The sequence below is a fragment of the Ceratotherium simum genome, chromosome 4, assembly GCF_057802395.1.
Source record: "Ceratotherium simum simum isolate JZ-2026a chromosome 4, ASM5780239v1, whole genome shotgun sequence".
In the NCBI taxonomy this organism is placed as follows: Eukaryota; Metazoa; Chordata; class Mammalia; order Perissodactyla; family Rhinocerotidae; genus Ceratotherium; species Ceratotherium simum.
Window position 1 is genome coordinate 67373012 of NC_141903.1, and position 27912 is coordinate 67400923.

A 27912-nucleotide genomic window follows, 5' to 3' on the forward strand; every position below is an offset into this window, starting at 1 on the left:
ATGTTTCAACAGAGATGCTGAGAAGTAGAAAAGCAGCAAGTCTAGTCTCATTTCTCCTTTCCACCCTCCGGAGGATGTGGCAACATGCAGTGAAATCCTCAAAGCTAGGCATTAAAGACCAGAGGAAGAAAGGGAAGCACAGGGCTTGTCTAATCAGCTTCTGAAAACATCAGAGGAAGCCGGTGTGAGAATAAACACTTTATAATAATTCTCTCAACTACACAAAAGGAAATAGTACCTTTCCACTCAAAATATTTTTACCTTTGCACATTGAATTTTTTCTTTAATAAAAATTAACAAAGATACCACAATCAATAGGATGCCTAGATCAATTCTGCCCACAGCCTTTGCTGAAGCATCTTCAGCAGATATTCCCTAAGTGTATTGTCTGTGTAAGGCATTATGATAGATTCTGGGAAGACAAAGAAATAAAACATGGTTTTTGGCCTTGAGGAACTCTTGGGTTAAAACGAGAAAAAAAAAGAAACCAAATACTCATGACACAACATAGTGCAGGAACACAGCAGAGTGTCCATGATCCTCCCTGAGGCGTGGCTGCGAGAGGGCAGTGTTAAGGTCAGAGCTGGGAGGTTTTCTAGAGAAAGAAACATTTGTGTTTGCACTTAAGAGGGTGTTCATCAAGTATAGAAGTGGGTAGAGAATATTTTGGTCAGAAAGATCAAAAGTGGACCGGCTCCGTGGCTTAGCGGTTAAGTGCGCGCGCTCTGATGCTGGCGGCCCGGGTTCGGATCCCGGGCGCGCCCCGAGGCACCACTTCTCCGTCCAACGCGAGGCCGAGTCCCACGTACAGCAACTAGAAGGATGTGAACCTATGACATACAACTATCTACTGCGGCTTTGGGGGGAAAAAAATGAATAAATAAAATCTTTAAAAAAAAAAAAAAGAAAGATCAAAAGTGAGGATGTTTATAATTGCAGAATATGTTTCAAGATCTTAAAGTAATCTGGGAAGGATATCTGTACATGTCAGATGGGGGTAGGGGAGTGAGAGACAAGATTAACAGACCCCAACATCTACATTAGACTGGAAAATGTATTGTATACCACACGAAGGAGTATGGATTTAACAATGAATGAATGTAGTTCTCAGCTGTGCTGTCTTGATCTATACCATGATTAATTTTGAGGCATGCTGCAAGTACTTTATTAGTAGGAGTAAAGCACAGAGTTTGGGAATAATTTACTTTTGAAATACATTAGAGCACATGAGAATGTCATTTTCACTCATGTGTGTTGTGATATGCCTTGAGCTGGAGAGAAGAGAGGCAGAGTTACTGCTGGCATGCCTAAATTTGCAAACAATTCTGGGCACAGCAATGGATGCGAATGGGGCTGCTCAGATGAACAGCATTCATCATCTATCGTGCTTGTCATAACAGGAAAAAAGGATACAAATAGCTGCTACAGGCGACTGTGAGCCATGGAAGGTTTTTAAGCATGGGGTGACATGATTAAAACCATGTTTTGAAAGTGAACTCTAGAAATACGGTATAAGCATAATAATTAGAGATGTCTAGATGGATCAACAGATGGATAAATCATTCCTCAAAGAAAATGTTTTAGATTATTTTAAAGATGCTCGAATCTCAGGTTGTACTTCATTCATTCTCATCTCAGTTACAGCTTGTCCGTTTTGTGGTCATCATTCTATACTCTTTCACTAACTCCTGTAGATTCTGGATGGGCTCTAAGGAACCTCAAACTTCATGACAATATAGACATTTAATTGCTTTCATCAGATTCTCAGAGCCCAGAACCATTACAACTAGATGGAATTTCTTAAGGGAAAGGATCATGTCTTATTCACTGTTTTGTCATCACATCTTGCCCAGGGCCTGGCCCACTGTAATAGCCTAATAAATGCACTAAACTGTACTCTATGCTCGAGTCTCTACTGTTATGTTGTCAACTAGCATTTCAACATCCTTAGTATCTCATAATCCACTTGTACTATCTATTTTTACCCCTACCACTGGCTAATTATTTTCATTAAAGACAAATAAATATCATGCTTCCTGGAACCTTTCTATTCAGTGGTCCACCACCAGGTCCTAGAAGCTAGGTGCTCATGAAGGTGCACAGATACTAATTGTAAGAGAAAATATGCAATGTCCAAAATAAATACGTTGTTCTGGGGTCAACTGTGAATTTCATAAAATCTTGGAAATATTGTGTAAAGAACTTTTAATCTGGCTATGAATTATCCCAATTATCATTGACCTTAGATTGGTAAGTGCTCCAAAGTCTGCAAAAAGCATTGACTAACAGGTTGTTAACAACCTATTTTGTCATATATAAGAATCCTTTTTGGTTGGAAATTTTCAAGAAGGAAAAGCAGTATAAATATCTAGAACATATTTCTTAAACACTTACTTTTGGGAATTTTCAAAACAGTTAAGGTGGTATGTAACGAAATATATAAGAGGGCTAACTCTGTGAGCAAACTGGCTCTTTGAGTACTAAGTCAATGCAAAGGAGAACTATTTTGCGTATGGCAAGAATGTTTGGAGAAATTATATTAAATTATTTTAAATTTCATTTAAAAATATCATTGCACATTTATTAAGATTACTTAGCCAAGACCTCAAAACTTTCAGAAGCTAGGTCTCTGTGTTAACCAGAAATTCTAAAATAGTTAAAGGAAAAGTGAGTTCATATTCTCTTCTGTGAATATTAGCTCAGTTAACTGATGTTTTTGCTTCTAGTGTCACCATTTTTTTCGCTATTAGGTAGTTAAAGGCTATTCCTTTTAAGATTAAATGATCAAGAATCAAGGCAGTCATTTAGGACTAGTGGTGTATGTATATGGAATTAATACTGATGTTTTTCTAATCCCTGCCCATCTTTACACAAGAATCACAGAATGCTAGAACAGTGCTGGTTTATCCCAGGTCATTTTCTCATTTCACAGGAAAAAAACTGTAGGCTTGGGTCAAACTTCAGTCATCAATATCAAGGATGATTATTCTCTAATCTCCAATTAAGGAATACTCCAAATCCTTATTAAAGCAATTGTATGATAAAATATATTTGGGTTCTAACTTAAACTTAACATTTTCCATCATGGAGAAGTTAAAAATTCGAGTTCAGATTGCTCTTAGCCTTTACTTAAGAAGTGATTCAGCATATGACTGGTTAATGTTGTAGACTTACAGTTTTAATTCGAAAATTCAGTACAAATTTCTTACACATGACCTTGGGCAAGCCATTCCCAACTCCAAGTGTCAGCTGCTCTAAATTCAGATATCAAATGATAGGATTATTTCAGAAGAATCTTTGCATTCATTATAAATAAAGGTAAATGTGCAGCCTCATATTCTGCCATATATTTAGGAAAAAAGTTACAATTTTCATAAAAAAATTAACATTACTATTAAAATTGTAGCAATAAATCATGAAAAGGATTAACGAATTACACCTTTCCAAGAGATTAATGTTAGTAATCATTTCTGCTTTCATATGAAATTATTAATAAGCATTTAAAAGGGCATTCATTCATCTGTGTTACATAAGGACTAATAAAATTTTTAGATAAAGTTGAGAAAAAATATAATTTTAAACCTAGAACCTATGACTTAACTTCCATGTAACAACGCTCTTCACATTTAATCTTAAGGAAAAGACCCTGATGAAATCCCTAGAAGACTTCAACAACAAGAACAAAATGCAGTGGCTGCTTTTTCTGCACTTGCAAATTCTCATCTAGCGAGGAAAAGATGCTTTATTTTGGTCAGGGATTGTTATTCATCTGAAGTGCCAGCAATAACTATAATTAACTAAAACTATAGGAGAAATATTTATACCCAAGTAAGAAAGAAAACAAGAATTAATTATAATGTTTCACTTAATGGGAGTGAAGTGAGGAAGAGAGTTAAGATGTAACAAACGGCTCAAAAGCATTAGCAGAATTTCTTCTCTTTTTAAAATTTAATCGCAAACGAGATTTTCATCTTGGTCAAATTGTTTGGATACTGATTGAGAAAGTATGACCAAAGGTAATCTACACCTAGAGTTATTATGATTGTAGATGAGATGATGGGATGATTGGAAAAAACCAGTCATCTATCTATCTATCTATCTATAATTTTATTCTATTATGAGAGACAGAATAACAAAGTGATTAAAAACCAAGACTTGGAGCAAGTCTGCCTGGCTTTGAATCTTGGTTCCTCGAGCCGTGGCAATTTGGGCACATGACTTAATCTTTCTATGCCTCAGTTTCTTCCTCTTTAAATGGGTTTATAAATAGGGTTGTTATGAGGATTAAATGAATTAATGCATCTGAAACACTCAACTTGGTTCATTGTAAGGGCTATGTATGTGTTTGTTTTTATTAGTCTCTTCCCCTCCAGAGATGAAAATTCAGCCCACTGAATGCCTTATTTTATCCTGGGAATTCTTTAAGACTTGAACCTAGAGGTAAGCATTTGACTGAAATATGTTAAAAGTATGGACTCTGAGCTAAGTAAAAGTTGTCCATAGAAATTAAGTAAAATCTAAACGTATCATAAGAATATTTACAGACTCTGTGAGTTCTCTTATCTCATGGAAAGCATCACATAAATGTGTATTTTCTGATGTCCAGAGGTGTACAGTATATACCGAATCAGGCTTCCATTTGCTAGCAAGTAGTAGTCCAATCAAGTTTGCCAGTGAGAATAGCTATCTGTAGTTTTTAATTTATTTTTCAATGAGTCTAGTTTGCAGAAGGCAAGTAGAATAAAAACTAAGATTTTCTAACTATTAATGATATCTTAATGTAGATATCAAACTAACGGTAGAAACCAATCTATGTTAAGCATAAAAAGGAGTGCATTTGATTCTCAATTTACCAAGTTGAATATTTTCACACTGTACATCTTATATCACAAACATCAAGGCAGATCAATGTAAGTGATCAGATCTGAAGAGCCACAAACTCCCATTATGACAGAACACTGCCAAGTCATTTTCTGAATTTATCAAATTAGAGTGCCCAATTTTGCAGCCTTCCTACACATCGCAAGAAAATTCTCTCATGGATGCTGCTTAAGTTAAAGTAGTTAATATTTAGTTCTACTACTTTGGTGTTTAAATTTTTGAAATATTAATCCAACATGATGTTAATGGTAGCAATTATAATCATAATTATTGTCAACATATTATAACATTTATTAAATGCTTTCTATGTGCCAGAAACTGTTCAAAGCACTTTCTATGTATTATCTGGAATATATGGAAATATTATTTGATCTTCACTTTAATGCTATGAGGACGGTGCTGTTATAATCCTCATTTTATAGATGAGAAAACTAAAGCCCAGAGGATTTTTTTAAAAACTTGCCTAGGGACCACATAATAAATGGTGCGGCTGAGATTCAAAGCCAGGCAGTCAGGCTCCCGAGTCGGAAGAGTTCTACATCATGCGACTTCCAGGGAGTGGTTGTCAAGTTTTATTTTGGCCAAATGGAGAACTGCTCTGGGGCAAGCTGTCTTGTGAGTATACTTGTGCATGCACACACGCATGCTTGGGTGTGTGTGAATGGCGGGAGGCTGCAACCACTACTTACACTTGAGGCATGATCTTTCCAACAACAGTCTGAAAACCTCTGATCTAGTCTAGCTGAGCCTGTCCAGGAAATTTCTGTTTCTAACACTGTTTTCACAATTATTGGGAGGCGAGTTTTCAGAATAGACTCATCAAAAGTGGTGAAGATAAGACCTAAAAAGGGTGCTGTGTGAGGATGTTTGCACTCAGATACGCTGAAGACACAGCACTTAACTATCTGGTTCCTAGGAATGCTAAGGACTTGCTCAGCTCTGCAAAGCTGGGAGATGTCATTCTATTGCGCTCTTCCTGCAGCTTGTGCCCGTTGATTCTCGACTCATAATGAGGAAGAACTCAACTTTAAAGGCAGTTGCCAGTGTGTGGCACCAAGTGGAATTCAGACCAATCTAAAGGTCCACAAAATGGTGTTGCTTTTGAAATCCTCAGATAGTCCTGGGCCTACTACACATAGTCACATTTTTGTGACTGGATTTTTGAGCTGATCCAATAATTTCACCTTAGAATCCTCAAATCAGCTGGATGGGATCCATTACCATACTGCAGTTCCAGAATATGGGTCGGTTAATGAAATCTAAAGTGCTGCTGCTGAAAACCCACTGTATTGGGTTGTGCTGGTGCCCTGAACTGAGGACATCAGAACAGGGTCCTGAGTGGAAGCCTCCAGCTTCTAAGCAGTGAGGGCCCAGAGCTCTAGGAAGCGGTTTCTGAACTGAGCTAGCAAGTTAACCCAGTTGACTGAGCTGTACTGAAGTGTAAGGAACTAGAAGGGACACATTAGTGCAAGTTTTAAATTCAGACTCTGTGACCTCATTCAAATGGGTTAACTTCTCCAAGCTTCAGTTTCTTCATTTGAAAATTAATAATAGGTCTCAAAGATATATGAAGTGAGTATCAGCTATAATATTAAGCAATACCACAGCCTTATATTTTCTTTTAGTAATAATCTCATATGAAAAGCTACTTTCTTCTTTGTAGCTAATACAATTTCTTATAGCAAATTAGGCACTCAGAGAGACAGTTAATTCCTCCAGACCATTAGGGTCTCATTCTTGGCTTCACCTGGAGTAAAGAAAGGGTATGAGAGAAACAATGGAAGATGATCCACCTAGTCCCCTTGCTCATACCCTGGGGAATATACATGAACTAGACTACTAATATATTTTATTAGGGCATCACATGCTAATAATTTCCTAATTTCTGTTCTGCAAGTGGAAGCTTCCTGAGGATGGGTCTTTCTCCGGCTTACACAAAGGAATGAAACATCTTCCATTAAAGTTAGATATTACATTGTGTCATGATAAACAGTGAAAAAGAACTGAAAAAAAAAAAAGACTTTTAGAAATAGCTTACCTAAATATGAGTTTTGCTATTTTGCATTCAATTTTAAAAGAGTTTTTGAATCCGAGTAGTGAAATAACAGTAAAATAAATCACTTCAGAAAGGAAACACATGCACATTTCTGTTCTATAATTAGGATTTGTGCTATATGTTTCTATGACTCGTTTTATTTACTTCAGAGACATTCACCCACTTATTTAAAATGAAAGGAAACTTCCTGAACCAGATCCTGGAGAAACGTTTTTCTCCTGGGCACTGCCATTTTGACCGCACTGGAAGGTATGAGGAGATTTGGAAAGTAAATGTATTTTGGGTATTTTAAGCATTTCTTTCTTAGAAAAACTAAGTAGGTTTTAGGGATACAGTGCCTTAAGTCAAACTATGATTTTTACACTGACACTTACGATGCCTATAAATGATTATGTTATTATTTTAAATCCAAGAATAACAGAGACCAGTCATGGAATAAAGCATGCTACAACTCCATTTCACATTTGAATAGAACTCGATTCTCACCAAAGAGGCCCTTTTGCCTTTTACATTTCTGTGTTGTTTGAGTGACAATTTACTGTCCTTAATATAGAGGTTCAGACAGACATTCCAGTCTGTTTATGAAATGGATAGGGGCAGGAGAAACTGTATATTTGTAGGCACCATACACAAGGATGTCCATTCAATTGTTCTTTGGTAGGATTCAGGACTCTAGATCTTTCATAAGCCCTAGGTGATTCTGGTGCAAAGGGGTCCAGGGACCACCTCTTGAGAAACATAGTTTTATTAGATAAATTTAGAATGAGTTAGAGCAGGACTGATCCTGTTTACATAGGAAGAGGTAAAAATCTAGGTTCCAGTTAATATCTCACAAAGACTATTAGGCCAATCCCAATGGACAGTGCTTGAAACTTCCTTGTGAGCAAAAGACACTGCATGCTAATTTTTTTCAATTATAAATAAAAATCAGCTGGGTGTTGAACAATTTATGGCTTCCTGCAAAGCTGTATTTGAAAACATCAAGCTGGCAGCCTGCGCCATTCTAGCCCACGCATGGACAGCTGCCATGCACGCATATCCGTTACTTTTTTGGAGATTATCTCCACATGCTGTATTATCTGGCTTTCCACATTAGCAAGTAACATGAAACACAATCAATATCACAGAGGCCACAATACAATTAAAGACAAAGATGAGGCATCCATAGCTTGCTGGTACAGAAACCTGAAGGGAATAAGGTATTGTCCTCTAATTATGGAAGCCAATCCTGGTTAGAAATAAAGATAAATCTGATAGTTACTGACTTGCTGGAGGTCCCTTCAGAAATAACTACTCAACTTTCCAATTAAGATGGTAATTGATAATGGAACTTAAGAAATCAAAGTCATAAAAATGGTTACATTTTACAAGTCAATTGGATGAGAATGTTTGAAGTATAAGATTCCTTTGAAAGAAATTTAATGGCCTTAAAAGAAGGTAGTGTATAAGCATTTCATACACTGGGACTTTGCATATTAGGTTTTGAATTTTCAGTTTCTTTCCATTGAGTAAAATGGAGCATGTTGATTTGGTAAGAATTTGTTACCCTGAATTTCATATGCCCTCCCCAACATGATCCAAATATTTTTGGTCCCGGTAATTCCAGCTCACGAATTGAACAGAAACTGAATTTATGTAGTATTGGACCAAAACAAAAACTCCTCAAACAAAGGTGATATCTGATAACCCAAATCAGAGTAATGTTTTTTCTAATGATAAGTCCTTTTTATTGATGAGTTTTTTCACCCATTAATTTTTATTCCCTTCAGATTTTGCTAATGTGGATTGTAGCATTTCACATTATATTCTTTAAAAGAAGCCCTAAACGCACCTCCTGTGTGTTCTGGTTCCCAGGTGCCTTCACCAGGTAGGGGCTGCTGTAATGAGAAAACTCTGCTCTCTGCTGGCCTCAAAGTAGATTCTAGTCTGTGGAATTTGTGAATTCTGTCTCTGACAAGAATAGCATTGCCCCTCTCCTCATGTTCTGTACTCTCTCTGGCATCAGATCGACCGAGATCCTTCTTTTGGACTACGTTTGCAATCTCAGCTACCAGGTCTGACTCTGATTCTGCCTTTTCTGTAGGATTATATTTATGCACATGAACAACATCTTCCCTTTCTCCTAGCAGCTTGGACAGTAGTGAATAGAAATCACCTGTGGAAAAAAGAGAAGAGGTAAGGGGTGGAGGGTTGATAAGAGTGCAAAATTTACAAAATTTTGTGCCTTAAAAATCAGTGAGAGAGAAGGTTGCTCTTAGACTTTCAAGCATGGGGGAAAAAAAGATGATTTTCCAGAACAATGAAAAAATAATATGCTTAATATTTCATGTTATACACCACCTGTTTCTTTTTGTCATCTCAGGAGCCAACAACACTAGATGATCTCTATTAATATGTTAGTAGAAACAAAATAATGCATATGTGATTGCAATGCACATTTCAATAAATGGTTTGCATAGTATAGTTGTATTGATTTAGAAGTTAGATTCGTCAGATTTCTAAAATAAAATATTATCAACAGCTACATCAGAAAACAGCTATTTCTACAGGCAAACCCTTTGAAGTTGTCTTTAAACGTCTATTAAAGTGTAATCCACAGAAATTGAATATATATTGTGCTATAAAACACAAGAAATCTACCAGATATGCATCTACTTGGCAATTGGAAAACCCAAGTTTTATTATTATTTTGTTAGCAGTGCTACTGTAAGTAGTTCCGGTTGTTTATTTTAAACAAGAAATGAACAAATTCCAGAAAAATAATTTTGTGAGAAAAGAATACTTTTAAATCAGTTTCAAACAAAAGAGAAGATTTGAACAAACTAATATCACTGGAATGATTCATCACTAAAATGTATTTCATATCTTCCTGTACTAAGAAGTAAACCTGGATACAATAATCTAATTCCATAGAAACAAGTTATTTACAAAATGTTATGACAGATACAAAATATGACTATGAAAAGTTCATGAAGCATTTTAATCCTCATCATGTACATCCATGTCTTCAAATCCATTTACATCAACTGTGTGAATAGGAAACATGTATATGTTCTCAATGGAAACAGAAATCCACTTTCCTAAGCCAAACTCAAAGGCAACCCACAGCTCTGCCTTTTCCTTACCCTATACCAAGTGCTGCTAATGAAATTACTTATGACTATGGGGTCCTATTGCTTAAGTTTTAATCACATTTACAGCATGACCAGATAACATTTATAAAATCTTTTTTATGACCATTAGGAAATGAAAATGATAACTGGTTTAGCTATGATACATTCCACTAAAGAATATATTATCAAGAAATTGGTGCAAGGGGACATGAAGTCTTTCCAAAATGATGCTAAGAGATCCTGTCAAGTTTACAAATAGTCTTGGTTTAATGACTCAAAGTAGGTTTTCAATTCTTGCCCATGAAAGCAGCTTATCCCAGGTGAAATCTTCAATCAGAAAATAATTACCAGAAGATTATGATGATAAGGATGACAGTTTCATAGAGATCAATATGTACATAATATTTCTTATATCTATGTAACAATATCAGAGTATTATAATGGAGTTATGATATTTCCTCCTATTAAATCTTTTAAATTAAAAAAAAAAAAAAAAAAAGAAAATAATTACCAAGTAATAGGGCCAATCTCACTAATATGAACAAAGCAAATTATAAGTCAACCACATCTGTTAGGCCGCAGTGGCATTCTGCCTCACAGAAGAGAAATTAATCCACTACTGCGAAATTCTCCTGCCCTACACACTAAATATAAATAGTTTAATATGCTGTTGTGCAGTGAAACATTTTATATACAAAATAAACCAAGATTATTTCAGGGACAGATAAAAAACATAATTTTAAAACTTGAATCCATGTCATTAGGCTAACATTGATGGAGGAATACAGGCTCAGAACTATGCATAGTTACTCAGGTTTGTCAGCAAAAATCTACAAGCTGTGATAAAATACCAAATGCAGAGCACTCCGGTTCCTTTGAAATTACCATTTGTAATTATCATTGGGTTAGGAAAACAAAAATTTGGCAATGTGACAGGCTTACCTGCACACAGATCGCATTGGCCTTGTGAGAACATGGTTTCAGAGCTGCATCTCATTTATAGAGATTACACGTGAGAGAGAGAGACCACTAGATGGCTATCTCTTACATTCTTATGCACAAACCAGAAAAGCTTTTTTCTTTTTTTCTCTTCTGGTGTATTGGATATATGGAATCCTGAAATGTAACCGTTTTTCTCAGTCATATTAAGATCTTGATTTAGGAAATATATCTTACCTTGAGTGCAAAGGATGGAATAGAATATAAATGGAGGAAGTTGGATTGGTCTCTACCTCAGTCCCATCTCTCAGTATTCCTTTCTTTCTTTTCAGTTTATGTTACAGGCATATTGGACTTTCACTTCCTTGAATGTCAACTCTAAGATGTTGTTTCTTCTTCCTGGGACATTCTTTCCCCAGAAATCAACTAGCTCCTCAACCATCAGATCTTACTTAAGCGTCACTTACATCCCAGAAACCTTCCTTGACAATCAAATTAGGGACCTTTGCTATGTGCACCTATAGCACCCTGCTCTTTCCCTAAATTGTTATTTCCCAATGTCTGGTCTGTATTTCACACTAGTGTTCGAATCCAACTGTGACACTTCATAGCTATTCTGTGCCTTTAAGCAAGTTACTTAACCTTATAAAGTAGATAATGACAACTACCTCTAAGAATTGTTTTGTGGATTTAAAGAAGATAGTGAATGTAAAATGACCAGTCCATTGTATATCATAAAGTAGGTATCACTAAATTGTAGCTATTATAATTACTAACGAAAAAGATATAAACTCTAGTGGCAACATGCATCTGCTTCAATCTATTGTTTACCTAAAATTTTACAAATCAGTTCCTATTTCATATTGAAGTATTGGAATTTTCATAACGGAGAAAAAGCCCCCTCCCTTTAAGTTTATAGCCCTCTATTTTCTCAACAAGTCACTATGGCTGCCATTGAGATTTGCTTCCTGGCTTTGCCAAAGGAGGTTGTACCTGCATTTTCTCTCATTTTTTTTAGTCTATATTTGGAGAAAGAACTATCCCTCCTCCAGTGTTCTGGATGCCAGCCCTCCCAGCGCCCCCTAGAGCCTTAGCTATCTTCTTTCTTTTCTTTTCTATAAATACTTCTCTGCCAAAGACAACTCACAGGCTATAAACACACTACTTTGGGCTTGTCTTCAGTGGTCAGGGAGGCAAGAAGAGACTTTTCTCTGACACAATATGTGTTTCAAACTTTTCCATCTTCCCTCTTGCTTTTTTTTTTTTTTTTTTTTTTGCTGAGGAACATTCACTTTGAGCTAACATCTGTCACTAATCTTCCTCTTTTTGCTTGAGGAAGATTTGCCTTGAGCTAACGTCTGTTGCCAATCTTCCTCTATTTTGTATGTGGGTTGCTGCCAGAACACGGCTGCCAACGAGTGGTGTAGGTCCGCGCCTGGGAACCGACCCCAGGCTGCTGAAGCAGAGTGCGCCAAACTTAACCACAGGGCGTGGGGTCGGCCCCCAATCTTTCCTCTTCTTTCAACAAGTTCCAGCACTGTCTAAAAGAGCTTTTTGTGATAATGGAAATATTCTGTATCTGTGCTCCCCAATATGATAGCCACTAGGCACATGGGGCTATTAAGTACTTGCAATGTGGCCAGTGTGACTGAGAAACTTAATTTTTAATCTTACTGACTTTTAATTAATTTATATTCAAATTTAAATAGCCACATCTGTTTAGTGTCTACCATATTGGACAGTGCAGGGCTACATGCTGCTTTATTCTTCCTCACATCCTCTTCCTTCCCTAAATCAAAGGCATTTGCTTTCACTTCCTACTTCAGCCCTGCATGGCTTCTGCATGAGCTGCTCAAGAGCCTCTAGTTCCCAAAGCTAACAGACTCCTCATCTTGACCAGTGGCATGTAGCACTGTTGAAAGTCCCTTCAGAAACTCTCTCCTTGGGCCGGCCCCGTGGCTTGGTGGTTAAGTGCGCGCGCTGCGATGCTGGTGGCCCGGGATCGGATCCCGGGTGCGCATCGAGGCACCGCTTCTCCGTTCATCCTGAGGCCGAGTCCCACATACAGCAACTAGAAGGATGTGCAGCTACGACATACAACTATCCACTGGGGCTTTGGGGGGAAAAATAAAATAAAATCTTTAAAAAAAAAAAAAAAAAAAAAAAAAAAAAAAAAAAAAAGAAACTCTCTCCTTATAATGCTGTTCTTTCCAGATCCTCTTTACCCGTCATCTTTGCCTCCTCTTATTCGGCCCAACATACGAAAATGTTGGTGTTTTCTGAGGTCTATCCCTGACATAACTTTTTTTCCCCTGGCTATGGCCTCTTCCTCCTAAGTGATCTCAGCCACTCACAAGGCTTTAGGTGCTACTTCCAAACAAATGACTCCCCAATCTGAAGCTCTCCTAGTACCAAACTGGTATATAAAACTGCCTTCTAGACATTTCCACTTGGATTGGATGTCTGTTTCATAGGCAGTTTGAACTCAACATGTCTAAAACAAAGCTCTTAATCTTCTCTCCATACTTTATCTTTTTTAAGAATCTCTCTCAGTGATAAAACTGTGTTTTGGGTCAATCAATCCAGAAAACTAGATTCTTCCCTCTCTCACCAGTGAATCACAGAGTCAACTGATTTGTCGATGCTGATTTGTCAACGTTGTTTTTTCCCTCCCTACCACAGTACCTATTTGAGATTCTCATCATCCTATGATTGGCATGCTGAAAGACTCTTCTTTCTCCTCCGAGTAGATCCTCATCCCTGCCTTGAATGTCAAAATCTGTTTGGAATGGTATTAAAGCTGCTCTACGTCTGTCCAAATGACTTGTAACCTCTGGTAGCCCACCTCCCCTAGACACTCCTCGGTTATATCCCACCTTTTCCTCAGCTCTGTCAACCTATGTGTTTCTGGGTGGTATTCTCCAATTCTTTCTGGGTCCTACTGCTAAGGGAACCATATCATTTATTTCCCAAACGGGGACACATTTGAGAAGGAAAAGGGCATTGTTAATATTTATACTAGGCATAAATTGGGACAGTCCTGGAAAAACTGGGATGTATAGTTACCCTACCTATTGTTGACAGAGATAACATATAAAGAAGTACTTTATAACTACAAATGACAATAACAGTAATAGCAGCTAATATTTTTTGAGAGCTTAGCATGACTGAGTCACTTGGCTGAGTGCTTCATACCATTTAACATTTTTAATCTCTAGGAAATAGTTACTGTCTTCATTATAGATGAGGAAACTAATGGCACAGTACTAACCTGCACAGCTGGTAGGAAGCTGAACTTGGGTTTGGAGGAGACAGCCTGATTGAGAAGCCTACCTTCTAACTGATCACTAGATTGGATTCAGGTTCCCCTCTCCTTTCTGTACTGGCCAATATACTCTGTCCTGTGAATCTACCTCAGACCTGTCAATCTTACTATATTTAATTTTTTTTTTTTAAATAAGTCTTCCGAGCTCAGGTGCTGGGTTGATTCTTTAACTGAACAAGTTTCTTTTTGTCTTGTCCTTGCTTGTCTTCTCCTTATTATAACATAAGATGCTTATAAACTAGTCCCTACATACATACCATAGTGATGTGCACAAAACTGGCCTAAAGAAAAATGACTGGTTTTCTTTGGTCTGAAAAAGTAGAAGAGTCTTCTGTTCTCTTCAATAGTTTTCACTTACCACTGGCAATATACCTTACATGTATGATCAAATTCTATAAGATGGTCTAAAAATGTTTTCTGTACATTAAGATTATCTGGGAAGGGACAAGTGGTAAGGTATAAATGTGATTTTATACAAACAATAAAAATCTCTCATTTCTTATTCATTGTCATATTTCCAGTGATTAGTACTTTTCCTATCATAGCAGATATTCAATAAATGATTCTGGAATGAACAATTTGTTACAAATGTCACTCGTTGCTATTGCATCAGTAAAGATAAAAATATTTCCTTGATGATTTTAGGCTGCAGTGGGTTCCATTTCTTTCTTTTCCTCACTCAAACTTTGATTCTTATCTAATGAAATGCAGACATGCTCCAGGCTTTTAAGTAATTTGGCTGAGTGGGTTTGGTACTTGGAAAACACAACTGTAGTAGCAGCTAATGTGTCAGGAAAAGGAACACAGCATAGCACAAGAGAATCGAAAATAATACTGATTAAACTCTAAGTTTGTAAGTTGTGTGCTTGCATTAACTACTTCATGGCTCAAAGGGCATTTTTCTATTTAGTGAGGATCACTCATTATTCCCTGCCACCAGCATTTCTGGTTTACTTTCTAATTTCTCTGGTTTACTTTCAGGAGTATGGTGAGATCAAATAGATGGAAACATACATTGAAAAATTGCCCCGTGAGTTTTTTTATTTTTTTAATAAAATGCATTAAGATTATTGGATGAAAAAAATAAGTATCTCTACTTTTAGACACCATAAAATCTTAATTGTGGCAAGCATTTTTATTTTAAAAATGATCAAGAACCTCTTGATAATCTTTCAGAATCTAAACTCCCATTTCCCACACAAATCACTAGTGCTTCATTACCTAAAACAAACAGCTCTTGTTACTGCTTATTGCTCTGTGATTTCTATGGTACATGGAGAGTAAATAGGATGTTCATCAGCAGTTTAACTACTGACAAAATATGCCAAGTATCCAAGCTAACGAGGTTACAACCATGCAACACAACTGATTAGTGAGAGAAATATGAGGAATAGAAAAATAAAAGCATTTCTTTTGAGATTTTGATATTTTGGCTATGACTCAGTCATAGCTGAGTGTCCCTTCTGGTTAAAGCTGATTTGTTTTATTTACTGTTTACTTATTACTAACCCACAACATTTAACCTACTAGCCTTAGAGAAATAAAACACATGATCATGATGACCAGCTCAAGGATCACAAATAAAATGAACTTTATTATTTTTCCCTCTTATAGGACTCATCGGATTGAAAAACAATCAGAAATGAGACAAATATAAAAAAGGAGAAGTTAGGATATGATGGTTTTGCAACTACCACGCACACAGATCTGTATTGGAAAGCCCAACCATGTGATAAATGATCATTCACATCTGCCTATTCTGTTATTAGGAAACCAGTTCAAAACAGCATCCACTCAGCTTCCCAGAGCCTTGAGGGGTGTTTAGAATGGCGTTTGATAGATGAGCTCAATAAATAAAGACTTGTGAGCTGCTCATAAATCATAACGCACCAATAAATTTTTAGTGAATGGGAATACAAACAAGAATTGTGTCTTCTTTAAAACGGCAAAGTGGCATTGAGAGTACTTGGAATTAGCTAAGAAGATGCTACTAAAATCATTTGTATTTTATCAGGGGATGAAGGGAGCATCCTATTTTGAACAAAGCAAAGAAACAGAAATTTTAGCTACTAAGCCTAGCCTTTGTTTCACTCCTCTCATAAATGGTTTACCAACTGTTACTTTAACAAGCTTTTACAGTAGACTATTGTCTTTTTAACTGGCAACCTTGTCCCCTTGATTCTGCTTATTTGATAAAACATGCCAATGGTAATTCATTTTTGTTAGCATAAAACCACTGTGAAATTATTCTGTTTCACAGACGGTGTCTGAAGACCTTTAACTATCTGGGGTCAGGGAGTGTTTTCCCTCTACAAGTTGTATTTTTGTCATATTCTCCCTGCCTTGGGAATATAGTAGCTCATGCTGACCTTTGAGTAGAGAGATTGATTACACGAGGGCACAAAGACTACAATGAGAAGAGTTTGGAGCAAACTGAATAAAACATGTTAAAGCTCTTTCTGCAGCAAAAGAAATGCTGTCCAGAGCATAATGCACAATAACAAGGACATCCTGGTGTTGTAGATTTGGACTTTCAATTCTGCCTTGAGTTTTTTTAAGACACTGAATCTTCCCAATACAACTGACATAAATTTCAATACTACATCTATACTTTGAATTTTAAAGGAGAGAAACACTCAAATGCAGAACTCTTAAATGTAGTTGTACAGATTCTCGCTTGCAGCTGGCAAGCCTCTTAGGTTCAGCTCATATTCCTTGCCTAAACAATGTTGATAGAAAGCTCAGGTTGCACCTGTGGTATACTAAGTGTATATAAGAAATCATAATGCATAAGAAATAAAAAGAATGTACTAAACATGCTTTAGTTTCCTCAAAGTGCCAAGCGTAACACATAAGTGAGGGACATGTGTGTCTGCTCTGGGAAACCTAACGCCACTGTCCTCATTCTACACAGTCTCCCAGGATTCATTTCCTCCACCCCAAATCACTGTCTAATTGGGTTTTATTGTTCAGTTTACTGTACTTATTACATACACAGGTAATTCTTCACTTACAATGTTTTCCAAAGATGGTGACATTTCAGTTTTGAATATCCATTAGTATTTTCTGCATGGAGGCAGACATAATCAACTCACTCAGCTAAACTCACCTATAGGCAAACAGGCTATTTTCAAAGCAGTATTGGCAGGAATACACACGTATTATGCAGCCATTAAAAATTGTGCTTGCAGGGCCGGCCCTGTGGCTTGGTGGTTAAGTGCGCGCGCTGCGATGCGGGTGGCCCGGGTTCGGATCCCGGGTGCGCATTGAGGCACCACTTCTCCGTTCATCCTGAGGCTGAGTCCCACATACAGCAACTAGAAGGATGTGCAGCTACGACACACAACTATCCACTGGGGCTTTGGGGGGAAAAATAAAATAAATAAAATCTTTAAAAAAAAAAAAAAAATTGTGCTTGCCAATAATTTTTACAGTTGGAGGAAATATTCAAGATATAATATTGTTAAAAAGAGAATATAAAACTGTGCTTACATGAATAATATATATTATACACATAGATGTAGGTATACATCCATATTTCTGGGGATTGTGGATGATTTTTATTTGCTTCTTCATACTTTTCACAATTTTCATATCTTCTATAACAAATATTATTTAAAAAATCAGTCAAGCATAATTTTTAAAAAATTCCTGCAGACTTAATTAAAGCCTCATTAAAATGTTTCCCATTGTTGCAGGATCCAGGACAACCTGATAGGTAGAGGTGTCATATAACGAGACTCTTCTGGTGTCTCTGTGATTAAATCTTTTCAGATAGAGTCTGAGATATATTTGCCTTACACCAAATTTTGTTCTAGAGAGAGCAGGTGTAGACAAGGATATGGTGGCAGGCTAGTATGTCTGTGAGTAAGCACAGGCTGGGCTACAAGGATTCACACAACTCAGATGCCTCTTTCAAACTCTAGTTAATTTCCAATCAAGATTAATATTCTGGCAAAAATTAACAGCTAGCAATTTTAGTGATTAGAATTGCAAAGAAAATAAAATACTTGTATTTCTTCTGGAGAAACAGAGTACCGGATAAATTTGTGTTAGATAGATCACTGGTTTGCTTTGAATTCTTTTTCTCCATGTTGGAGTTAACTACTACTTCCTGTCCATTTGTGACACAGCTACACTTCTTTTTTTCCAGTCTATGGAATATGAATATTTCTCTCTCTCTCTGTTTTTTTTTTTACTACCTTAATAAAGGTTGTCCCTTCTTTCCAACACAGCATTTATTACATATCTTGACCTTTGTCTTCCTATCTGCTTTCCAATGTACTAAGATAGGAAGTAAAAAAAATACTGTTTGTATTATCTAGGCAGAACTATCTCTATCATTTAGCCACTGATGGGTACAGAGCTTGCCTTTGAGTGCATGTCCTCTAATGTTTTTGGGTCTCTTCCTTCCTGCCCCTCAAATGTTCCATTTCGAATGGGGGGTTGGCATCTTCTGTGTAACCAACACAGATGCTATCTGTCAGCTTGTGGCTAGCACAGCTGAAATAATTTAAGACTTTCATTTATTTGGGATTTAAAATATTAAAAGAATCAATACAACCTGGATGAGTACTTGAACATAAATTGTTTTGGGCAGAACACCAAAATAAGGCAAAGCATTAAGTTTGAGCGTTTACTTTAAAAATCAGCATACATGGCATAATTTATTTGAATAATTAGAGCCCTCCTATTTGCTACTTGGTCAGTTTAACTCCCTAGGGAATGAATACAAATAGTCATTTGTGCACACAAACATCTCTGAGAAGAATGGGATACTCTCTCAGTAATGAGTAGATTTGCCCTGCATATTGCAAGGAGACAGATTGATCTCATTAGCAAAGCAAATGGACTCTGTGTACAAATGTGCATTTAGTATATTTCTATATTTCTCTTTAAATTCTAGGCTGGTGGTCCCCAAAGACCAGTAGAATATTACACAGGCTACCCTGGTCACTGAAATGGCTTGTGGTGAGGTATTTGTCTTCACATAGTCTAGGAGGTGACATTTTGATAAACCCACTGATTTCAACATATGAATACCACACCCTATTTTCTGCAGTATAAAAATTGAGTCAAAATAACACTTTTTTTCTTCCAAAGTTAAATCACTTTACAGCATTTTTATTCAAAAGTAGAAGAAAACAATAACTACAAGAAAATAATTTCTTCGATGTCCATAGAACTCTTCTCTGGAACCAATAAGACTTTGGGTATATTTAAACTTAATACTATATATATGCTGTCAAACATAAAAGGGTAAATGAATGGCAAAATATGAACGTGTTTTAAACGATTTGGTTTGTAGGCATATATGACACCCCTTAAATCCTATAATTTGAAAGAACAGATTAAATCTAACGTTTAAGATTCCTCTGCTAACAAAACCTTTGGGTTTCTAATTTTCCAGAGGTTTCAATGTCTCCCTTGATCAACTCAACTAACTTCAAAAAGAAAACATAGTCCACCCTCAGTTTCCACAGAAACTGACCATTTTACAAGATGCATCTACCAGCTGGTGGTCGCATTCCATACTATATCACATATGTTGATATTTGGAAATGTATTCTAAGATGACTCAAATCATTTCAAAGACATACATTTCAAACAGTGTGTGCAATGTCAAAATAATTCATTTTAAGTCTGAACAAATTTCAGTACAATTATAGTAAACACTCTTAATACTACTATATTTAGGCTGCAATTACTGACTTCTCTACAAATATATACACAGGGTTGATAAATTTAGCTATTTTAAACCATACTCAATAGTTTACTATGAACCACTTAGTATAAACTATTTAGTATAAAATCATCTCCCTTTTTTTTGACAACACAAAAATAGAAACAATTTTGAGCTAAGTTGTATTTTTTAAAGGCCACTTTGTTAGAATAAGATGTTATGAAACATAATCTATATAATTTAAAAACTGTTATATTACAGTTTACTCTATTCCCCTTTCAGAGTGCATTTTTTCCTTTAAAAACTCTAGATTCTTTAATTTTGCAAATACCATTAGTGCAAGAGTGGTATCTTTGACCTAGACCTAATAGAATACAGTTTGAAGAATTCCAAACTGGTTTACAATATCCAAAGAGTCAGAAATTTCTACACGTTGCTAAAAGAAAAATCCTACCCATTTCCTCTACACTTTATGTTGTCATTAGAATTTGTTTGCATTAACGTTAAACTAATGTTTCAAGATATATCATATCTAGGCCAAAAATGACTTGATAAGATAACATACTCCAACATCTAACACAAAGCACTATCTTTCAGACAACTGGCAAGAAACCAAGATTCAGGAGAATAATTTTTCAGTACCAGCACATGCAGTGTATGACATAAAGCATCAAGTATCACCACTTCAAATAAACAGAACAGAGGAAGACTGATGCTTTCTTAACTCATCAGATGGCAACTTAACACAAAAGTACAAACGAGTAAGACGATAATCCCTCCTACCTTACTGAAGGCAGAGAAGAATGACTTAAGAGAGGCAAGATGCAGGTTTAATTCTTAATTTCTTTTTTCTTGAACCTCAAATACAGTTAATGAACACATCATACAAAACATACAAGAATTTAAATAGTAAAGGTCATAAGATTTCAAAAGCAGCCCACCTACTGTTTCTACTAATTAAATTTGCCCTTATTTGCATTATATTTAAAAGTTACAATACTAAATAAGCTAAAACAAAGACAGAAAAATCTAATGGGACTAAACTACACTAATGAATTTTACTTTTAAGCTGAAGTGCAACAACTGACCATTTTCTCATGAATTATGCATAATGTAAAAAGAGCAATACATAGCGTTGGAGACTCATAAAGAAAGACCTAAAATATCTCAGTAACTTTAAAATTTGGTTGCCTATTTGGGTAATGAATACTTTTATAGGCCTAGTTACAGAAGTAAGCATACATACCCTGTTCTAACACTTCTTCTTCTTCTCGTTTTGGCTGCTGTAGTAAAGAAGTCTTATCTTTGTTCTCTGTTTCTGTAAAGGATTTAAAAAGCTGAGCATAAATTTGCAGTATATATTACATACTTTAATAGTTTACTGGAAATATGCTATCAATATAAAAATATTTTCAGGGTCTTATATTTCATAAAAACAACAGTATTAAGAATTTATATGGTAGAAATGCTCTAATTCACACACAAACTCTGGCATAACCACCTTTATCAGACTTCTGACTTAATAACTAGATTAACTACCTTTTTAGTAATATATACACGATACAGAATTTTAAAAATGCATTAATAAAACTGCTTGCATTTGTTTTTGTTTTCTTTTAAATTGAATTTAGTAATATTTTAAGAACACTTTAAGGCACATTCTATAATATATTAGGATCTTAATAAATGATCTGACTGCTATGTTAATTTCTTTCATAAAATTTCCAGTAGAAAGAAATAAGAAGTTGCTTTGGCATTTTAAGATTGAACCTGTAAAGCTTAGTAGTCTCAGCATACTTGATCTAATAAAACAGGGTGTGGGTTTTGCAATTTTAAACTTAAGAAATGACAATCAATATGACCATTTTGCAGATGAACAGTAAGTTAAAGAACACTTCTGAGAATGAGACCAAAAAGGTCAAGACTAGTAATGCCTTATAAATCAAGAATCACTCTTTGCTTGAAGAGGCCCATTAAACAGATAATTTGGGGTATGGTTGGACATGATAACCATTTTCATTGGCAAATTCTAGCACTCTTTAGAACATGGTATATAAATTCACAAATTGCATAGTCATTACTGGTTATAGGAGGAATGAAATGCAGAAACTAGAAAACATGAATTAAATGAAGAAAAATCTACATTTATGGAACTGGTCCCAAAATGAATCTGTTTCATCACTAGTTGAGATTTTTCACTTTAACTGTTTTGATGGGAGCATGTCAGGAGTGAAGACAAGGCATAGAAGAGAGAAAAGAGGGAATCAGATTACGTGTACACATGGATTGTTTGACAGAAGGAGGATGATTTTAAATATTAATCATATACTCAAGTGAGATGAATAAGAAAATATAAAATACAAAATCATATGTTCCTTTAAATTTCACAACAATTTTACCTTTGTGATGTCCATGCATCATAACCATATCAGACTTCACAGGAATTGGAATATTGGCCTCTGGTGGTATGGTTCTGAACATTTCTGGAGCTACATTCTGTGTACAGGTCATGAAAGAAACTGCATGCTTGGCTTCCATGTAATACATAATGTATAAGTTGCACATTTCATCACTAGATGTGCCACTGCAGGCCAAAAAAAAAGTAGACACAACAAATCAGCCATTCACATAAAACACATTGTTAATGCATGAAAAATGCAACCAGTAAATCTGCTAGCAATGGATTCAAAGTTAGAAATATTGTGCATTTATTTTATAGCTTTCATTAAAACCCATCACAGTTTTCAACATCAAAAGCACATTGTCAAAGCCATATTTCCACTTAATAATGGAGTATCCGTTTGCAGTCACTCCATGGATATCACCAAATACCGCGGATGAAAATAGCATTTAAGTAGCAGCGAGACACTTTCTTTCCTCTTCTAAATCCTTTTATTAAGTCCTTCTTCCATTTGCTACAACTCATAGATTGGGAAAACTTCTTTTCTCATGGAAAATCTTAATTAGTTACTTAATAACAGTAAAATTCAGAACACTTCAACATAAATATCATATATTATTCATAAGTCTTTAAAAATGGCTTTTTTCCATTTAACCCTGAGAGTCTGGGATCTTGTTTTTGGTAACTGACTCCTTTCTCATGATCAGACGAATCAAGAATCATGTGTTGATACTAAGACATCATAAACGTATCCCTGATATCTGACTTAGCAGCTTGGCTTCTATAGAGAAGAAAAAAAGAATGCCTCAGCAATGATACAAAATAAAATCAGCCCTAGTCTCTTCCAAGGGCTCAGACCTGAATGGGGTAGTTCAGTACAATTGAACAACTTAATGTTAAAAATAGATTTTAAAACAGTGGGATGGTCATTTCCAAGAAAAAAGTTCCAAATAATATAAATTATGCCTAACAGTTTATAAAATGTTTTCCTCTTCCTCAGTTCACATGAGTTACTATGTATCTCATTCTCTTCACTATTATTAGGAAGGTATTATTTAGGTACACCTTCAAAAAACGTTTATATACCAAGGGAGTTTGGGCAAACGAACATTTCCTTTTTGGTGTTAGTTTTGACAATTTCTAGCAAGCCTTTACTAATAAAAAACAAGCTATGAAGTGGACTATTTGCTGTACAGAAAGACGTCAGTGTTGATGTTTCCAGCAAGGTCATGCAGCACTCACTTGCTCTCCATAGCAACACTAATGACATCAGTAAGGGAAGGGAAAAGTAAAAATCTTTTCCAAACACGGATGTGGTTTCTCTAAGCTCTGAAAGCGTAGAGCCCCTGAGAGACCACAGGAATGAGCCCCTGCCATGGGAAGCTCTGGTTATGCTTTAAAAAATCATTTGGCTTCTCACTCTCTGAATCTGATACCTGTCAGGGTAATTGCCTCTCCCGTGAAATATAAGCAAATAGTGAAGTGCAAATCCAAACAAACACCTGTTCACTACACACATCTTCATGTGTCAAAACACCATTCCTAAGAATTACATTTTAACAGCCTTAGAGTTGGTCAGAAAATTCTGTGCTATAAAAGGAATGGCTGGTGCCAAAGTAATAAGCCTTCCACCATATTATCTACCCTCCCCCTGTTCAAAATGAGGAAAAATGTATAGACCGAGAGAGAAAAGGGATTTAAGATGTGGCTCTAGCTTTGAAAAATTAGAATCATTGTGCAGAGAAGGAAAACAAAATAATCATGCAAGCTTCTCAGATTAATGAAAGGAAAAATTTAATAAATTTATACAATAATAAATGAAACTTGCAACTAATCCATGAACAGATTCTTCCATATTTTATCTGTTTGGGAACATCATGCCCATGTTGATCTCTAAACACATGTGATTTTGTGAGACAGCCTTATCAGCTCCCCAATATAGTTCATTTAAGGTACTGATTCTATGATACAAAATTGAGCTGATCAAATAATTTCAGAATCTTTGCTATCATAAAGAAAATTTCATTAAACAGCTGAAGAAAAAGAAAAGAGTCATACTTGACTCCTTTCCACCTATAATTGAACTTATAGTCAAGGTAACTCTGAGCTCCTATCTGATAGAGAAACTAACATATCCTAAACATGTTAGGACTCAAATCATCCTTGGTCTCAGCAACAGCTTGTCTATTTTATTTCACATTCATCTTTCTTTCACTCAAAAAAAAAAAAAAAATCTGACTTTAAACCAAACTGCTTTTTGTATTCTTAAGAGAGAATTTTGACACGTTTATTCTTATTTTCCATAGGGAACAATATATGCAATTCAACTCTGTCAATCTAATGATTATTAACATGAGAAAGCATAGAGGGAGATTGTGCCCACACGTCTGCCCTGGCTTTGCTGCCCTTTAAACACTCCCTAACGCCAACGTCAGTCCCTAAATGACGACTGCTGGCATCACTTACATTCCAAAATTACAGCGGTGCATTTCCTTCATCTTCATGCATAATAAAGTGCTTATGTGATAACTACTTCTTTTATACCAGCTAGCTTTAAATCTGACAAAGCCTGAAAATAGTAAGCCCTCAATAAATATTTGTTGAATGAAAGAAGAATGAATCATCTGTCTTAATAAATATTTACAACTTATTATGGCATAACCTGTTACACCTAATATATCACACTGCTGAGTCAGGTCAATTTTATGAACTCAACTGATTTATAGCATTTCTGAAAAATATTTATATCTATCTGTTTATCTATCTATGTATCTATCCATGTATCTATCTATCTATCATGTTTTATGAGAGTTTTTACAAAAATATATTATTTCACATTATAAAGATATGTAATAGATCCTGCAACTTTACCATATTCGTTTATTACTTCTAAAAGTTTTCTGGTGGATTCTTTAGGGTTTTCTATATATAAAATCATGTCATCTGCAAATAGTGACAGTTTCACTTCTTCCTTTCCAATTTGGATCCCTTTTATTTCTTTCTCTTGCCTGATTGCTCTGGCTAGGACTTCCAATACTATGTTAAATAGGAGTGGTGACAGTGGGCATCCTTGTCTGGTTCCTGTTCTTAGAGGGATAGCTTTCAGTTTTTCACCATTGAGGATGATATTAGCTGTGGGTTTGTCATATATGGTCTTTATTATGTTGAGGTACTTTCCTTCTATACCCATTTTATTCAGAGTTTTTATCATAAATGGATGCTGTATCTTGTCAAATGCTTTCTCTGCATCTATTGAGATGATCATGTGATTTTTGCTCTTCATTTTATTAATGTGGTGTATTACGTTGATTGATTTGCGAATGTTAAACCATCCCTGCATCCCTGGAATAAATCCCACTTGATCATGGTGTATAATCTTTTTAACGTATTGTTGTATGCGATTTGCTAGTATTTTGTTGAGGATTTTCGCATCAATGTTCATCAGTGATATTGGCCTGTAATTTTCTTTTTTTGTGTTGTCCTTGTCTGGTTTTGGTATTTGGCAGGATACAAAATCAACATACAAAAATCAGTTGCATTTCTGTACACTAACAACGAAGTAGCAGAAAGAGAAATTAAGAATACCATCCCATTTACAATTGCAACAAAAAGAATAAAATACCTAGGAATAAACTTAACCAAAGAGGTGAAAGATCTGTACACCGAAAACTATAAAACATTGCTGAAAGAAATTGAAGAAGACACAAAGAAATGGAAAGATATTCCATGCTCTTGGATTGGAAGAATTAACATAGTTAAGATGTCCATACTTCCTAAAGCCATCTATAGATTCAATGCAATCCCTATCAAAGTTCCAACAACATTTTTCACAGAAATAGAACAGAGAATCCTAAAATTCATATGGAACAACAAAAGACCCCGAATAGCTAAAGGAATCCTGAGAAAAAAGAACAAAGCTGGAGGTATCACACTCCCTGATTTCAAAATATACTACAAAGCTATAGTAACCAAAACAGCATGGTACTGGCACAAAAACAGACACACAGATCAATGGAATAGAATCGAAAGCCCAGAAATAAACCCACACATCTATGGACAGCTAATCTTTGACAAAGGAGCCAAGAACATACAATGGGGAAAAGAAAGTCTCTTCAACAAATGGTGTTGGGAAAACTGGAAAGCCATATGCAAAAAAATGAAAGTAGATCCTTACCTTACACCATACACAAAAATTAACTCCAAATGGATTAAAGACTTGAATGTAAGACCTGAAACTGTGAAAGTTCTAGAAGAAAACATAGGCAGTACACTCTTCCACATCGGTCTTAGCAACATCTTTTCAAACACCACATCTGACCGGGCAAGAGAAACAATAGAAAAAATAAACAAATGGGACTACATCAAACTAAAAAGCTTCTGCACAGCAAAGGAAACCATCAACAAAACGAAAAGACAACCTAACAATTGGGAGAAGATATTCGCAAACCATACATCTGATAAGGGATTAATCTCCAAAATATATAAAGAACTCATGCATCTCAACAACAAAAAAACTACCAATCCAATTAAAAAATGGGCAAAAGACCTGAACAGACATTTCTCCAAAGAAGATATACAGATGGCCAACAGACACATGAAAAGATGTTCAAAATCACTAACTATCAGGGAAATGCAAATCAAAACTACAATGAGATATCACCTCACGCCCGTCAGAATGGCTATAATTAACAAGACAAGAAACAACATGTGTTGGAGAGGATGTGGAGAGAAGGGAACTCTCATACACTGCTGGTGGGAGTGCAAACTGGTGCAGCCACTATGGAAAACAGTATGGAGATTCCTCAAAAAATCAACGATAGAACTACCATATGATCCAGCTATTCCACTGTTGGGTATTTATCCAAAGAACTTGAAAACACCAATTTGCAAAGGTACATGCACCCCTGTGTTCATTGCAGCCTTATTCACGATAGCTAAGACTTGGAAGCAACCTAAGTGCCCATCAAGGGACGAATGGATAAAGAAGCTGTGGTATATATACACAATGGAATACTACTCAGCCATAAGAAACGACGAAATCCAGCCATTTGTGACAACATGGATGGACATTGAGGTTATAATGCAAAGTGAAATAAGTCAGAGGGAGAAGGCCAAATACCGTATGATTTCCTTCATTAAGTAGTAGATAATAACAACAATAAACAAACACATAGGGACAGAGATTGGATTGGTGGTTACCAGAGGGGAAGGGGGGAGGGAGGAGGGTGAAAGGGATAATTCGGTACATATGTGTGGTGATGGGTTGTAATTAGTATTTTGGTGGTGAACATGATGTAGTCCATGCAGAAATAGAAGTACAATGATGTACACCTGAAATTTTTGCAATGTAATAAACCAATGTTTCTGCAATAAACAAGGAAAGAATTATAAAAAAAAAAAATAAAACAAAACAAAACAAAACAAAACAAAAAAAAAAATAAAATAAAGGACAAAAACAATCAGAAAAGTTATCGCTTGGACCAAAAAAAGCTCTTGTATACTATTGGTGGTTGT

The 27912-nt window shown here is 35.8% G+C and overlaps 1 protein-coding gene across 15 annotated transcripts in view; it reads right to left on the reverse strand.

Moving 5' to 3' along the window:
• Nucleotides 1–27912, reverse strand: part of PAM (peptidylglycine alpha-amidating monooxygenase) — a 289799-nt gene that overhangs the window by 37485 nt on the left and 224402 nt on the right. For 9 of the 15 annotated variants that reach the window (XM_087429982.1, XM_087429979.1, XM_087429984.1 and 6 more), the window contains 3 exons: nucleotides 22397–22581; nucleotides 21244–21315; nucleotides 8769–9092 (listed from right to left, as the gene is read on the reverse strand). In XM_087429982.1, the coding sequence (XP_087286108.1) occupies nucleotides 8769–9092; nucleotides 21244–21315; nucleotides 22397–22581 (581 nt within the window). The remainder of the gene's footprint in view (nucleotides 1–8768; nucleotides 9093–21243; nucleotides 21316–22396; nucleotides 22582–27912) is intronic. The other 6 variants (XM_087429992.1, XM_087429990.1, XM_087429989.1 and 3 more) reach the window with 1 other exon arrangement.